This window comes from Leptonychotes weddellii, chromosome 12 (genome assembly GCF_054177405.1).
Source record: "Leptonychotes weddellii isolate Sample4059 chromosome 12, ASM5417740v2, whole genome shotgun sequence".
Lineage (NCBI taxonomy): Eukaryota > Metazoa > Chordata > Mammalia > Carnivora > Phocidae > Leptonychotes > Leptonychotes weddellii.
Window position 1 is genome coordinate 47,550,638 of NC_138380.1, and position 17,158 is coordinate 47,567,795.

Below are 17,158 nucleotides of genomic sequence, written 5' to 3' on the forward strand. Positions count from 1 at the left end.
AAAAAAAAAAAATGATGAAAAATATTTATTTTAATTTGCTTAGGTGGTTTAATACTAACTTATTAGATAAGAAAAGAAAATCAACAGTAAAAAGATGCAGTTCATGTTGGAAAATAATTTATTGATTTAAAAATCATTGATTATTGATTTGGTTATTGATTTAGAAAATGTTAATAAATTTATATTACATAATATATTGATGAAACAACATTACTAACTTTCTAACTGTTGAACAAATCTGAATAATTATAAGAGGTATATTTCAGTTAAATATTTTAGAAAATAATTATATGTAAGTATTTCAAAACACATAAGGTAGTCTTTTCCTAGATTCTGCAGATGAATGTCATAAGTCTTGAGATGGAACATTTATTTTGTGAATCTGATTTTATGACTTTATGAGAAAAGTGTTTAGTTGAGAAACAAAATTACTAATAGTTGTAAAAGCATTTTGAAAAACACAGAAATCATAATTTTAAACTCAGTGTGGCAAACTTTTAAGAATTGGCTGTTGGAATTTCACATCTGCAAATAGAAATGCATAATACTTATGTTTTTATTTTAAAAGTTGTCTTACTTGTTAAGGAAATTTAGAAAAAAGTATCTGGCAGTTTTATAAAAAGGTTTAAATGTTTTTAGTATCATTTTGAGAAGCTCCGTTATTTTCAGATTCTAAAATGCTATTTGAGGAACAAATTTTCCTTTCCCAATATAGATGGTAGAACATTTGGACCAAAAATAAGCATTTCCTTCTGACCAAAGTTAGCATTGCATGAATTTTACCTAGCACTCTTGATATGGAACTTTATACTCATGGAAGACAAAATAAAATAGGAAATACTAGATGACTCAAAGAAAAAGGACATATTAATCAGCACTAAAATATCACATTGTCCAATTGATGCATATAAACATTAAAGAGGAAAGTCTCAGAATCTTGGCTTAGCCAACTTTAGAAGAAAACAAAACAAAACAAACTTAGTTTATTTCTAGGTAAAATAAAGTAAAATACTTTTCTACATAGAGAAGCAAAATATTTCAGATTATTGATCTTATGAGGCAAAAACACTTATTTATAAATTATTGTGTTCTACATTTTTTTTAAAGGAGGTCTTACATTAAAGAAGAGTTTTTGCTATAGTTAAGGAATTTATTATTATTTGTTGTTACTTATCATTGAGCACTACCCTTCCCCCTGCTCCCCAACCACCACCTTTGTAGGAGCATTTGTTACATGTTGCACACAGAAGAAGAAATAAGCTTTTGTAGATAGTTTTGTAATAAGCTGTTTTTGGTCTGACTGTGAGGATCTTTAATCATTATGAAGGATTCACCAGCTCCAGCAGCATCCATATGTTGCAAATCTCAAAGGGATTTTTTTTTTTTAACTTGAGACTTAGGGGCGCCTGGGTGGCTCAGATGGTTAAGCGTCTGCCTTCGGCTCAGGTCATGATCTCAGGGTCCTGGGATCGAGTCCCGAATCGGGCTTCCTGCTCCTTGGGAGCCTGCTTCTCCCTCTGCCTCTCTCTCTCTCTCTGTCTCTCATGAATAAATAAATAAAATCTTTAAAAAAAAAAAAAAAAAAAACTTGAGACTTAATAAAGATGACAAAAGAAGTTGTTGAGAGTGACTGAATCCACCTCAATAAGAACTGTATCATTTTTTACATACACAACAAAAGCTAAAGACTTGACTGATCTTTACTTAAGGAAACTGGGTATAGCTCCTAACCAGTATGTTTTATAAATAAAACACTCTAGTCTGTATTGTGTTTTTCTTCGTGCCCCAAGCTGCTGTTTTCTTACCTGGAAAGTCTACTTCTGGCTTCAGGACTTGTATTTCTAAGTCTTAGTGTTTGTTAAAGTTCTTGCTCAGAGTGCAGCCCTTTAACTTGGGGGTCCTTTCTTTGTGTTTCTAATCCAGCTTTGATTTCCTCTGATCTACCTTGCAAATTACTGGCCCAGGCTGTAGATTTGTTACAGTGCTGCTGTTTTTTTCTAAGTCAGGACACACTTCATGCTCAGTATTTTGTGTTACACAAATATGATTTCTGTTGATAAGAAGTGCGAATAAAATACACACAGTTTATCTGCGTACCTCTCATTGGCTGTCCATTGCAATCAGAACAAAAGCCAAGCTCCATACTTCGGTATAGGTGCCCTAATGATATGATATCTCGCCTATCACTTTGACCCCACTTGAAGACCTCTCTCACCTTTCCTTCTAACCCTTCAACACACTGAGCCATTTCCATTTTAGGGGCTTTGTCCTAGCAATTTGAGATAATTGAGCTGAGATTTGAATGATGAGAAGGTGACAGTCTTCTTCCACATCATTGTGTAGCCAGTGCTTTATCGTCATTCAGATCGCAGCTCAAATGCCCCTTCCTCAAAGAGGTCTCCCCAGACCACCCACCTAAAGTAGACTTTCTCCCTTACCATGCTTCTTACTCTTTCCCATTATACTTATTTCCTTCATTGCATTTTCCACTATCTAAAATTCTGTTGTTTCCTTAATTCCCATACTGCAGTGTAAACTCTGTGAGGGCAGGGTCTTTGTCTGTCTGGTTGGCCATTGTATCCCCAGCACCTAAAACACTGTCTGGCATATAATAGGTGCTCAATAAATAGGAGTTGAATGCATGAGTGAGTGAGTGAATGATAAAGAAATTTATAATATAGACTGAGCAATTCATTCGTCTTTTTTTGAAAAACAGTGTAACAACATAATAGTAAACTGGGTAGGGGGATATTCACTTATAATCACAGTACTTAAAGAATTATCATTTTACAGGTTTTTCCCATATGTGTATGTATTTTTCATAGTTGTGCTCTATTTAAAATTTTTTGATGTTTTATTTTTGTTCAGTTAATGTTGTCAGACATTTTCCTAAGTTCTCCTAGTAAGTCCAGTTGTTTTAAAGGCTACATAGTACCACATTGAGTTGATATTCCATTGTTTACTTAACCATTTCCTTAATATGCCAAATAATTTGTTTCTAACTTTTTGCTATTATAGATAACACTGCAATGAATAGCTTAATGAATATATATAGCATTTTTATTCTACTGAATAGGATAAATTATAAACATAAACTGGATTAGAAGGTATGAAGTTGTTCAGATATATTATGACATTTTAAATATTTATATCATAAATTGTAAAATAATGTGTATCACTTTCTTTTAGCGTTTACTCTGAAATACTTTTCATAATGTCAAAATTGTATGATGCAGACATTTAAGGATTAGATTAATTTTTTTAAAGCTTTGGCTTATTTTATTAATTTCACAAAGGAATTTGTAAGTGCCTTATATCATAACCAGATTCCTTTAGATTTACCAAGTAGTCTTTCAGAGCTGTGTAAATTCTATGAATAAATAAATTATTCCTTTATTAAGTTTCACTTTTAGTAAATAAGGTAGCCATAAAAGGAAAAAAAAAAGCTATAGCTAGAATAAGGAGTTTCATGAGTGATGTAATGGAATAGATATTTGGGATTATAAAATTACATATGAGGGAAATCACAACTTTTCATGATCAGTTTTAATGATATTTGCAATTTGTTTTACCTTTTTTTTTTTTTCTCAAAGCCAGAAGAAATTTTATAGGGAGAAATGATTTGAGTGCCTTTAAGAAACAATTTGGAAATGTCTATTAAAAAAGTATTCTTTACCTCTCCTAATTTCTCTGTGTGGAGAGGTTACCTGTTTATAGAGGTCACACAAATAAAATATTCTCTGAGACGTTTCTCTTTGGATCTTTTTTGAACTTTTCGAACTATTTGAAGTCAAATGTAAGTATTGTTTTTTATAGGTATAGAACAACCATGACACCTTTTGCATAGATTTAATTAAGTTCGAGGCTTTTGAACAGATTCTATTTTCTTATACATTTATATTCCCTTACAACATCTCCTCTATAATTTTCTTAAAGAAAGATTAACTTTTTCTCCTTAGCTATGTTATCCAGAGGATAGCATGATAAAAGAACTGTAGATTTAAATATATATATATATATAGGGCATTATTAAGCATTTTACCAAACCTGCATTTAGAGGTGGCTACTTTGCTTTTCTAAAACAAAGAGACTTTATTTTCTCTGCCATCTAAAAATTATTATTAGCATAAACTGTATATTATTTTTTTCCTTTTTACCTAGTCAAGTAACACATACCCAGATTACCTTTCTCATGTCTTCTCCATGTTTTCTCATCTTCACTTATTTTAATAATTTTACCATGTAACGGGAAATTCATTTAATTTATCAGACAAATTTTTATTGGGCACCTACTATGCAAACTACTTTTTCAGGTATTAGGTATGCAAGAATGACCAGAAAATCCCTGCCCTTGTGGAACTTACGTCTAGTGGACAAGATAGAGAAATAATTGTAGTTTAGAGAGTGATTAAGAGCCAAGAAGAAATAAGGTAGGGAAGAGAGTTTATGAAATATGGAGGATATTGAAACTTGATGGGATGATCAGAGAGGGTTTCACTGAGAAGGAAATTTTTGAGGAAAAAAAACCTGAAAGAAGTAAGGAGGTGAGCCATGTAGGTAGCTATGTGGGGAAGAGTATACCAGGCCTAGGGAATAGTAAGACTGGTAAGAAGGTGTGTGTAGGAAGATTGGGTCACATATAGGGGAAGAAGTTGGAGAAATAATAGGAGACCAAGATCATGTAACAAATGTTTGAGTTATATAGTTATCTTTATTCTGTAATTTTCCTGAGAATTATATTTGTTCTTTCTAGCTCTATACAGAATCACATGCTTTTCTTTTTATAAATTTACCTTAATAGCTTAAAAATTTGCCATTTTTACCATTTTTGAGAGTGATAACATACATAAATTAGTCAAAAATTTGTTCTTGTGGAGGGGCGCCTGGGTGGCTCAGTCGTTAAGCATCTGCCTTCAGCTCAGGTCATGATCCCAGGGCCCTGGGATCGAGCCCCGCATCGGGCTCCCTGCTCAGCAGGAAGCCTGCTTCTCCCTCTCCCACTCCCCCTGCTTGTGTTCCCTCTCTCGCTGTCTCTCTCTCTGTCAAATAAATAAAAAAAAAAAAATCTTAAAAAAAAAAATTGTGCTTGTGGAAAAACACATAATCTCATTTTTCTGCTTGCCATTTATTTTTATAATTAAAAAAAAATTTAATATCATTGTTTTGGGGGCTGCAGATCTTGACTAGTATCCCAGTACCTGTGACTGGCAAATCCCATTGTCTAGTGCTGCTTTATATATTATTCCTCTTGTCATTTTCTAGTTTTTCTTGCAAAATTTTCATCATTGCAGCACCATTTTAAATTAATAATTTTCACTAGTGTCTTTTTAAAACTAAACCCAATTTAAAAAAGTAAAAAAACTAACCTCGAGAGTTATTGACCTGTTTAGGTTTTCTTGGAGACTTTTATCTGCTCTTTCTCTCTATTCAGCCAAAATAAATTATTTGCTTTCTATGAAAAGACCAGGAATCTAAACAAACAAGTTAAACCTAATTGAAGGATGTCAGAGTATATTTAACTCAAAGGACTTTATGAATTGAAGAGTTAGACTCTGTAATATGTTAGAATGGACATTTGAAGTAAAAAGATTTTGCTGTTTAGCCCATCCACTGAATAGTTGTTAGCTCTTTCTGAACTTCAGTTTCCTTGTCTGTAAATGGGAGTCAAATTGCCTACTTCAGAGAATATAATTGAAGAATATATACGAATGCTTTAAAAAAAACTGTTTAGTACCATTCAGTGTAAGTAGTGTTGTTTTCTATTCTATTAGGCCACCTATGCTTATCTTTTATGTTCATTGGCTTTGTTATGTCTGGATAATTTCCACAGCTTATAATTTTTTTTGGACTAGATGGTCCCTTTAGTAGATCTTTTGTGAAACTGCTTCTGTGAGGTAAACGGACAAGTCTTGCTTGTCACCCAACAATGCCATGGTGATTTTACTCTCAGTTCCAGTGGCCTCTGGCATTCATCTCAGTTAGATATTTACTTGCCCTCACTTTGAAGATAGCTGTTAGCAAGGGGAAATAGGCTTTTTGGAACTTTTTAATCTCATTAAACCTCTATTAGAGGTGATACTACCTCACCAACATCCTTTGGCCTGTTTAGGAAGTAAACGTTTCATTTAAAGAACCTTCAGCCAAAGGTTTATGAAACACTAAGTAAATGGGAAATTATTATACTAGCACATTGACCCACCAGCCCAGGGCAACGTGAAGCTTTGGGGGCTTCCTGAAGTGCATATTGCTGCTGGGTATGGAGGACCCAGGGCATTCATAATTTTTGCTTTAATTAAAGTTTTCAAAATTTGAAAGAATTCGAATAGAGCAGTGGCTCCCAAACTTTGCAGCACATTAGTCACTGGAATCTTTTAAAAGTCCCGATGTCTAGGTCATACCTCATACTAATTAAATCAGAATGTCTAGGGTGAGAGCCAGGTATCAGTAGTTCTTAAAGATTCCCAGGTGATACCAATGTGTAGCAAAGCTTGGGAAGCCCTTAGGAGTATGTGGCTCTGGCCTCTTTCTTTTACTACCTATTCACATGCTTAGCACCATGAGTGAGAGCTTTATAATCCTATCATGAGAAACATTTGAAAATAGTAGGTAATGTCTCTCAAGCAGATTTGTGTTCTACACTTTTTAAGATATATACTGTTTTACATAGTCTTATGTTGTTTTGAACCTTAATTTTCATTATTGACCCATGGTAGATATATTCATGTTATTTTTCCCATTATTACAGATATTTCCTTGTCAATTTTAAATAAAACCATGCTTTGTGATTTAAGATACAGAACAAAATAGCTATAAGTATTAACTAGTTAGGAGTTTCATTCCTTTGTTTTGATTATAATAGCTGCTTTCAGAATAAAGGACCAACAGCCAAGTTGTTTTTCCAAGTCCATTATTATTTTTCTCCAGTTTAGTAATGAACTGTTGTTATAAGCTGGCCTAAATTTATGGTATGAGTATGAATCTGAAGGAATAGACTATTTAATTGTGTCACAGCTGCATTAATATTTACTAATACACACAATGATTGGTGTGTGAGACAAAAACTGTACTTGCAGCAGCACTAACTGTGATATTATGAGTGAATAATCATTTTCCCAATATCATACTTCATTAAGTCAGCCTCAGTGTAATCTAATAAAAAAATAGAATTTTAAGTGTGCAAGGGAAATTCTTAAGTGTCTTGGTTCCTGATGTTGACAAAAGCTAGAGTTTTGGCTGTACATCCTGGAACATTTGCCCAAGGCTTGACCTAAGTTCAAATGGTCACAGTGTTATCTTAAAAAACAATAGAAATTCTATTTTGATTGGTAAAAAAATTTCTGTTTCATGGTCCATGTCAAATATGTGTGTGAAAACATGCAGAACATGAATTGATGCTCTGTGAGTTTTTTCATTGTCATTTAAAATTAAAGAACACCACCCTACTGTCTCCAGTGCTGTCAGAGTGATGTAAATTATGGAAATTACTACAGTGCAGATATTTGGCTTAATTCATAACATTCAGTCATCCAGTTTTTGTTTTGGATCTTTGGTTTCTCTTGTTTTGCATTTTTGTTTTGTTTTGTTTTCAGCCATCATTTTGTCTTATCATCTTCAATTCTAGAGCAACCTGACAACAGTAATGATACTACTGAATTGGGCATCCTTGTCATTCCTGAGATTAGTGTCACAAATGTGGCCGGAGAGAGAACCGGGAATGGGGAAAAAGGCAGAACACTAGGAGAGATTGATGCTCAGCATATACAGGGTGTGCAGGAAACAGCCACAGATCCTAGAACTGAGAGCAAAGGCTTGCCAGAGATCAGGAGGCAAAAATCTGTAAGAAAAATGATGGAGGATGGAATAAACTCACCTGGCAGAGTGCAGTTTTAGCAGAGCACTTTCTAGCTGCCCTCCAAGGTATCTCATGGCAAAGGGCCACTGCTGCATGTCTTAAGCAACAGTTGCACAGTCACAAAAATTTTGCATGTCATCTAATAATCAAAATGCATGAATTATGCACCACAATTTCTCAATGATCTAATGCTCTTTGGAATGGTCATACCTGTATTTTCTCTGAGTAAATTGTTATGAAAACTAAGGCAGAAAATTACTTCCAAAATAATTTTCTGCTTATGTTTTGAGATCTGAAATTATTTTTTTATCTTTGCATTTTTGCCATCTTTGATGTAAAGGATAATGTATATAGAATTTTAACAAGTTTGAGCTCGTGTTATGGTCTTTTTTTTTTTTTTTAATCTAAGTAAAATAATCTGGAACGTAGAATGCAACCTTTAAAAAAAATCTTTAAAATATCTTAATATCATTTTTTTTTTAAAGTTACTTGGTAAGAGCTTTGATTTTATACTGCTTTGCTACTGGGGGAGAGTTTACCCATAGTTTTTCTGTGTGGTATTTTTCCTAATTATTTCTGATCTTTTGCATGAATAGTAAGAGAATTCTTTCTAAAAACACGAGTCAGGGGGGGCTGGTTTATGGCATGCTTTTTGTTTAATACACTCTAAATTACTCTTATTTAGTTACAAGGAACTATTTTTCTGTTTTATGGAATGTTTTGATTTATCCTTTAATTTTGGTCTATAATCAGTTGCTTTATGTAATTATGCTAAAGTTTAAAGTATCACTGATTTGCTATTAACCATGAAACAAGAATTATTTAAAATACTTCATATTAATTAATCTTTATTATTTCTTTGTTTAGGAAATGCGGAATTAACAGGTCAAGAAGAACTGATGGAGATATCTGAAGTTGACGAGGGATTTTATTCCAGGGCTGCGTCTAGTACCAGCCAGTCGGGTTTATCAAACAGTAGTAACAATTCTAGTAACAAGACAAGTGTAGGAAAGACTCAGAGACGGTCAGCAGGAAGCAAAACTGGAGGAAAAGAAAAAGAAACTACAGGGGAGTCTTGCAAAGATCACTTTGCCCGAAAACAAACTCAAAGAGCCCAGAGTGAGAATCTTGAGCTTCTCTCTTTGAAGAGACTGACATTAACTACCAGCCAATCTCTGCCTAAACCTTGTAGCCATGGTTTGGCTAAGACTGCCGCAACTGTGTTCAGTAAATCCTTTGAACAAGTCAGTGGTGTCACAGTCCCACATAACCCATCATCTGCTGTTGGCTGTGGGCCTGGGACAGATGCCAATAGGTTTTCTGCTTGTAGTCTCCAAGAAGAAAAGCTTATTTACGTTTCTGAAAGGACTGAACTTCCAGTGAAGCATCAATCAGGTCAGCAGAGACCTCCTAGTATTAGCATTACTCTGTCCACAGATTAATTTGTAATAGTTTTCTCACCTAACCAGCAAATCTAGAGAGATGACTTTGCTTCTTTATGACAGTGCCCAGGGTCTGTCATCCCCATTCCAGACAGGAGCCCTGATGTCTTAAATTCTGAAGGCTACCTTGACTTTATGAAGGGAATAATATGTAGGTTGCAGTAAGTTGAAATATGGTTTTGTTATTTCTTGGGTGTATTTTCCCCCTTGATTTTAGTCTTTTTTTCTTTCTTATTTGTTTCTGTTGCCCTAAGATTGTCAGTGTAACGATACATTTTGGCAGGTTGTCTGATCAGATTGGTTACATCTCATGAGAGGTTGTGAGTTCTTATTTTTTAATAACTCCTACTTTGGTAGTTGTATGTTTGGCCTTCAGAGTCAAAGGGAATCTCCATGTATGGGAACTGTTTCTGAAAGAAGGAGGCAGAGGTGCCGCTCCGGGAAGTCTCCAGCTGACGTGCAGCATGGCAGTCTGAAAAACAGGCACGTGAGAAAACAAAAATGATGTGTATGAAAAGTGTCTGATAAAAATGTTTGTAATCAGATTATCCTTGAGATTAGTGAAATTGTTGATATAAAGCACTGGAAAATGCCTTCTGACTCAGTACCTAGACTATTCTATAATTCCAGGGACTGGGTAGAGGAATTTCTGTTGTTATCTTTGGAACATTTTTATATCAAAAATCAGATTGCTAGTAGATGTGTTGTTTTGAAGTATTTGATCTGGATTTAGCAAGTGAAAATCCCCTTCAGTTCCTAAAATGTAATAGGCTATGAAGCTCATTTACCCTGCTGCTTGACTTTGGAAACCCTAGGTAGTTTGGTTTCTTATAATTCAAAGCACACATCATTGAAGACTTCCTGGAAATCATTGTAAATTGTGCAACACAGCTCTCAAGATACCAGTGTCAACCATATAATACTGAATTGTTTGTCGGCAAATGAAGGATATTAGGTAAATTTTTCATCTATAAAATGTCATGAAAGAAAATATAGAGAAATATGGACAAAGGACATTTATACATTAACTAATTTAGGTTATTTATGTTTGTATTCTTAAATTTAAAATTATAAAATGTGAAAAAAGTTCAATTTTTTTTGTGAACAGGCCTAATTTAAATATTCTTGTAATGATAGAATAATCAATGTAGTTGCCCCCAACCAAAAAATAAAAATGAAAAAGGCAATATGGCAGAAGCTAAACAAACTTGTTTGTAGCTATGGAGAACTACGTGACCTCTAGATAGACGTAAAAGTTTGGTGTTTGCTAGTGGTAGTTGTTTTGGCTATTGAGGTTCCCTGTAAATCAAGCATACTTAACTACTAATTCAGAGGGAGGGAGAGAAAGCAAGGCTGAGGATGAGAGTAAGTTGACTGGGAAGGAAGGCCTAGGGAGCAGTCCCTTCTTTGTCTCTTTCACTGTTATTACACAGTGGCTTCCTTATTTGCAGTCCCTAGCTGTGGTCACACAGAACATGCTAGTTTTCCTTTTGTGCCTGCTTATGCAGAGCTCAAATGTGAGAAATTCGTATGTCCTGAGTGCTAAAGCATACACTATAAATGCAATTTTTACTGTAACTGCTTTGGCTACCATTTTAAATCTAATTCTTCAAAAAACATGAACTAGTTTTCATTCATTAACTCTGACTAGAATATGGTTTTTAATATAAGTGAATTTGAGTTTTTTAGTTCCAGTAATAGAAATGGAATAAGATCTATTGGCATAAATTGTAGTAGAAAAAAAAAAAAGACAACCAGACAGTGAAAGTTGATATTGTATTAATTTAACAGGAATCCTGTGTACATTTAAAATATTTTAAAATGTCACTGTGAATTTCCTATTGTCTTTTTGTAATTCTTTAATGAAGAATTTCCCCTAGGCATGTAGCTACTAACAGTATTAATAGTCTTAAGAACTACTTTAGAAGATTGGCGTTTTAAGCAAGTTAAGGTGCTTAGGAAACTTGTAGAAAAAGTTTGAGGAAACAGTTGACACAAATGAGAGATCAGATTTTAATCATCAACTGCTATAATGGATCTTCATTTTGGTATTATTCTAGATCATTGCTACTCCTATAGTCTGAGGACCAGTATATAGCATTGGCATCACTAGGCATCTTGTTAAAAATGTAGAACTTCAGAGCCACCTTTGATCTACTGAATCATAACCTGCATTTTAACAAGATCCTCAAGTGATTTTTATGCACATTAAAGTTTGAGAAGAGAGTATTAAAGTACAAACAAATTACTTACCTAGTATTTAGAATTCTCAGTGGTCTCACAACCCTAGATCAAATATGTTAGATAATAAATATTATAATCTTCATTGTTTTTAACAGCTAATGAATTTTTTTTTTAAAGATTTTATTTATTTATTTGACAGAGAGAGACACAGCGAGAGAGGGAACATAAGCAGGGGGAGTGGGAGAGGGAGAAGCAGGCTTCCTGCTGAGCAGGGAGCCCGATGTGGGGCTCGATTCCAGGACCTTGGGATCGTGACCTGAGCCGAAGGCAGACGCTTAATGACTGAGCCACCCAGGTGCCCCAACAGCTAATGAATTTTTAATAGTGTCTGTAACACTTATTAGATCCTCTAATTCTACATTTTTAATGATTTTTCATTTTTACAATAAAAATATAACATTTTGTATTTTTCTTGTTAACTATAAATGGAATCAGAGCTGTGGATGCCTACAATTTTAGGTGTGAAAGGGGTACCATCCTTTTATACAATGCACAACAAATCTGCATGTGTATATTCTTCTAAAAACTCTGAAGGCTTACTCAGTGGAGTGGATCTGAATTTATGCTTCAAATAATTTGCACCAGTTGATTTTCTGGGGTGTGAAGTTATGTTAACAGTAAAATTATTTATAGGACCTTTGATACTGTTTCAAATAAGGATTATACATTTGAAAATTTTTATAGCAATTATAAATATTGGATAATGCTAACTTTGGTAGCAATTAAAATGATCCCTATTGCTCTCTTCCCACTCATCTCTCCAGATTGAGTTGGAGTCACGTTTGTAGGTTGTTTTCTCATGAAGATCCTGATGTAGCCATTTGGTCACAGATCTCCTATATATCCAGAATAATACCCTTTACCACAAGAAGGATTCTACCCAAAATGGGTCCTTGTACCCCATACTTCAAAGGATCTGAACAGAAATTGTAGTTCCATTCCACATTTTAAGCCATTAGAGGTTCTTGAAATTACCCAACCTCTCACTCTTCAAATACCCAACTACCTGAGGTATTCTAATGAAGCTGGGTCCCAGCATTTGCCTTTGGAATGAAGTGGGGGAGAGAAACAAAGTAGACTTTTCAAGAGGACCCAGGACAAGTGAGCACCCCAGATTCCCTTGTACACCACCATGGAACTTTTTAAGGCAGGTCTGTAGACTTGAAGGTTATAAATCCTCAGTTCTTAAATGATGACACAGTTTGCTTTGAATAAGCAATATTTCATTGCCCTTTTCAATTATGAAGCAACTGCTTAGCAAACATTATTCACATGAAAACAAAAAGTTGAATTAAAGGGAAATATATTTTTTAAACCAAAATAGATAAAAATGATCTGAGTTCTAGGGGGTTTTGCCGATTTTGGAAGAATAAAATTAAAATGTTAAAACCTTTACATTTAAATTATAGAGAAAAAAAAGTACTCTGAAACATAGTTTTAAACAAATATTTAAAATAAGGCTGTTTAACATTTGAGTTTATAGGCACAATAAATTTACACTTTATTAAAGGGAAGCACATCAAGGAATCTTTATGGTAAATAATGTGACTGAAAAAAATATTTTTAAAAAAGCCATTAAAAAGAAGAATAATTTGATGGGTACATAAATTAGCATTGTAGATAGAAATTAATGTATAATAAATAGTGTATTCCCAATCTTTGGATGAAAAATAAAAACTCTCTGTTTCTTTAATTAGCATGAATTTATACTTTTAGATTAGTTGCTTAGTAAAATTATACTTAATACTTTGAGTTATTCACATTTGTTTAATTTGTTAAATTCTTTATCAGAAAAATACATTGTCTTCTGTACTTTGTAATTTGTGCGTATCTAAAGAGACTAGCAGTGAACATTTTGGAAGATGTTTTTGTGTTTTTTTATAGTAGATTTCTAGAGTACCTGTGTCTTGACATGAAGTTTCTATTAGTAAACTCAAGATCTTATTTTGCATACCTTTGCTTCCTCTTATGTGGAGTTTTTTTGTGTACCTCTTATCTTCTAATCATGTAGTGATACTCATCTTTTCATAGTAAATATACTTGTTTCTAATTGTATTCCTAGAGTTTACATTCCTAAGAATAAACTATGACTTTGCATATTTTTATGTGCTCTCTACCTTTTTAAGGCCATGGAAATAAACTGGAGTTTAGTTTTTTGAAGTTTTGTGTATTTGTGTAAATGTCCATATGCAATACTTTATACAACAGTGTTGCCTCTTGTTTTATTGAAATAAAAACTGAAAAAATGTCCAGATCATTTTACTCATTAAAAAAATCATCATAAATTTTTGCAAAAGTCATGATGTGGAGGAAGAAAGTAAAGGCAGAAGACTTAGGTGAGTTGAGCCATTGAGAACTTTTGGGAGTAAGCCATAGGGCAATGACATCTCATTTCTGGCTTTGTTTTACCTGGCCCAGAGATAGGAAGTGTAATAGGTCCATTGGTGTCCATTCAAAAGAAAATGAGCTCCATGGGTCATGAGCCATTGACACATTATTTATCATAGTAGAAGCACAGGCAAATTTAGATAACAATGCTTTGCCTTTTTATCTTTAATATGAGTCTTTATCTTTTCAGTGCAGAGATTTTATACCCCTAGTTCTTAGCATTGGACTTTTTGCACAGTGGGTATTGAGACATTTAAGGAATGAGTGTGTTCAGTTGATACTAGTCTTGGGAAAGAATGAAGGATAGCATCTCCAATATATTAATATATTACTCTAGGAAATCTCTGTGACATAACTTGAATTGCTTTACTGTGTGTGCTTAGAAACAAGATCCTCTTAGAAACTTGAAGAGAAATTCCTGGTGTGTAGTTGATTGTATATTTGGATAATTCCATTTTATCTAAGGAGCTAAGTAATTTGGGAAATATTTTCTGAACTACTATTAGAAGAGTATTCATAGAGAACCACAACAGTGATTTTGTGAGCAGTATGTTAGCCCTATGAAATATACACTCTTGTAGTGACTTTAGTAATCCCAATAAATGGTTGACTCACCTCATAGAATCTATGGTAATACCAACATAATTATTTTGTAATTATTAAGAAAGGCTTTTACAAACAATTCTATTCATTTGCTAATTTTCCGTGCATTGTTACTGTGGTGGTGGTGGTTATACATAGCTAAAATATGTAGTGAAAATTATAATCTCATTTAATTTTCAATTCTATCAAATGAGTAGAATCCCCATTTTACAAAAGAGGAAACTGAAGCTCTGGGGGCAGGCAACTTGCCCAAAGTCACCTAGCTGCTGGGTGGCAAAGCCAGGGCTTGAACACACGTCTTATGACTCTCACTTTCCTTTTATATTACTTGGTAAAAAGAGGTACTAAGTAGATACTACATAGTGGACATATATTTGAAATTCATTCATCCCATCTGTTTATAGGTGATAAAGTTTCAGTGTAAAAATAAAAGTTTTCCAAAAGTAAATTATGATATGTTTTGTAGAACTTCAGATAATTGTGTTTCAGTGGTATACTGAATGCTGGTTATTCTATTAAAGACATGATAAAAAAACAAATTAAGATTTTATTTTTTTAGCTGCCAGATAGATAAAAGATGAAAAAGATTGATACTAGTATCATATATGCATGGGAAAACATTAGTCTCCAAGATAATTGGCAGGACAATTAGTGTAACTAAGTTGGTGAGCAATTCAGCAAGATCTATCAAATTTTAAAGTGCACATACCCTCTGACCTAGCAATCCTACTCTTCTATGTCTATTCCATTCTTTATATTCTACAGATATTTTAGCATAAATGTGTGAAGGTATTCATTGCAGCATTGCTTATAATAGCAAAAAAAAAAAAAAAAGGCAAGCTAAATGACCATTAATGAGGCCTGGATAAATTATGGTAATGCATATAGTGAAATATCATGTAGCTATTAAAAATAATGCAGATCTGTATGTGATGATTCAGAAAGATTATATAATATAATGTTCCCTGAAAAAATCGTGTCATATATATATATATATATATATATACACACATATATATATGTGTATGATCCCATTTCCGTAAGAAGTGTGCAGAACATTTAATATGGGTATTATTTTTGTATGATATGTTTCTATATGCGTATATAGTATATATATATAATGTATATACGTATATATAATATGTATATAATAGATGTGTGTATATGTATAATATATAATATATACGTGTACACAAACATATGTTTGCTGCTTTGCAGGGAGGAAAGCATTATTTTTCTAAGCATGATCTAAATATAGCCTGCATTAGGAAAAAACTGGTGCTTTTTAAAATAGAGATTCCTGGACCTTGTGCTAATCCCCCTAAATCAGAATCACTGTGAAGCATGAAACATGGAAACCTATATTTCTTACAAGTTCCTCAGTTAATTCTCATATGAACTTAATATTTGGCCTAGTAGCTGATAGCAATGAGTTGATTATTTTTGTGTGTCTGGTAGTAGTTTGTAGTTAGAAAAGACAGACTTCTTTTTAAAAAATAATTAATTGAGGTATAATTGACATATAATGTTATATTAGTTTCATCTGTAACATAATGATTAAATACTTGTATATATTGAGAGATGGTCATCACAAGTCTAGTTAACATCCATCACCATACATAGTTATAATATTTTTCTTCTCTTGTGATAAGAACTCTTAAGATTTACTCTGTAAGCAACTTCCAAATATGCAGTAGAGTATTATTAAGTATAGTCATCATGCTGTGCATTACATCCCCAAGGGCTTATTTCTTTTATAACTGGAAGTTTGTAACTTTTGACCCCCTTTACCCACTTTGCCCACCCTCTCTCATCCGCATCGTCTGACTTAACTTCACCTAGCATAATATCCTCATGGTCTATCCATGTTACTGCAAATGGCAAGATTCCCTTCTTTTTATGGCTGGATAATAGTCCATTGTTGACCACAGTTGACCCTTGAACAACACAGGTTTGAACTGAATGGGTCTACTATATGCAGACTTTTGTCCATAAATATAGTGCTGTAAATGTATTTTTCTTCGTTATGATTTCCTTGATATTTTCTTTTCTGTAGCTTATTTTGTTGTAAGAATACAGCACATAATACATATAACATACAAACTATGTGTTAATTGACTGTTTATGTTATTGGTAAGACTTGTAGCCCACAATAGGCTAAATTTGGGGGAATTCAAAAGTGATACATGGATTTTCAACTGCATGGGGGGTCACTACCCTTAACCCCTGCATTGTTCAAGAGTCAACTGTATACATTTTCTTTATCCATTCATCCATCAATGGACACTTAGGTTGTTTCAGAAAGGACAAACTTCTTAAAGAGATCTTGTTAATAAAGCAAAACTAAGTATGAAAACTTACTGCAGTAGGAGAGTGCACTCCCTTGATGTGCTTAGCTGTGTCTCAGATCCAGAAAATTAGATATTAGAAGTTTGGGATCTATGCTCAAATGGTTTAAGGCGTATCTGTCAAGAGAGGAAACTGATCAGATTTGACTAAGTTAATGAAATGGTTTAGGATTCATGGACACAGCAAGCAAGGGCCTTGAAGAGTCTTGACAAACTGTTGTTTGATAAACGAGCTGTATGCCCAGGTAAGCAAATTATTGTCTCCATCCTATCAGAATTTC

The 17,158-nt window shown here is 33.6% G+C and overlaps 1 protein-coding gene across 2 annotated transcripts in view; it reads left to right on the top strand.

Annotated features, from left to right (window-relative positions):
* The window catches only part of HYCC1 (hyccin PI4KA lipid kinase complex subunit 1), a 90,219-nt gene extending 76,431 nt beyond the window's left edge, over positions 1-13,788 (top strand). The window contains exons 11-12 of one of the 2 annotated variants that reach the window (XM_031023842.2): positions 7,622-7,917; positions 8,720-8,893. In XM_031023842.2, the coding sequence (XP_030879702.1) occupies positions 7,622-7,890 (269 nt within the window). In that variant the 3' untranslated portion in view covers positions 7,891-7,917; positions 8,720-8,893. Of the gene's footprint in view, positions 1-7,621; positions 7,918-8,719 lie in introns of both variants that reach the window. The other variant, XM_006729407.3, reaches the window with a different exon arrangement.
* Positions 13,789-17,158: the final 3,370 nt, after the last annotated feature.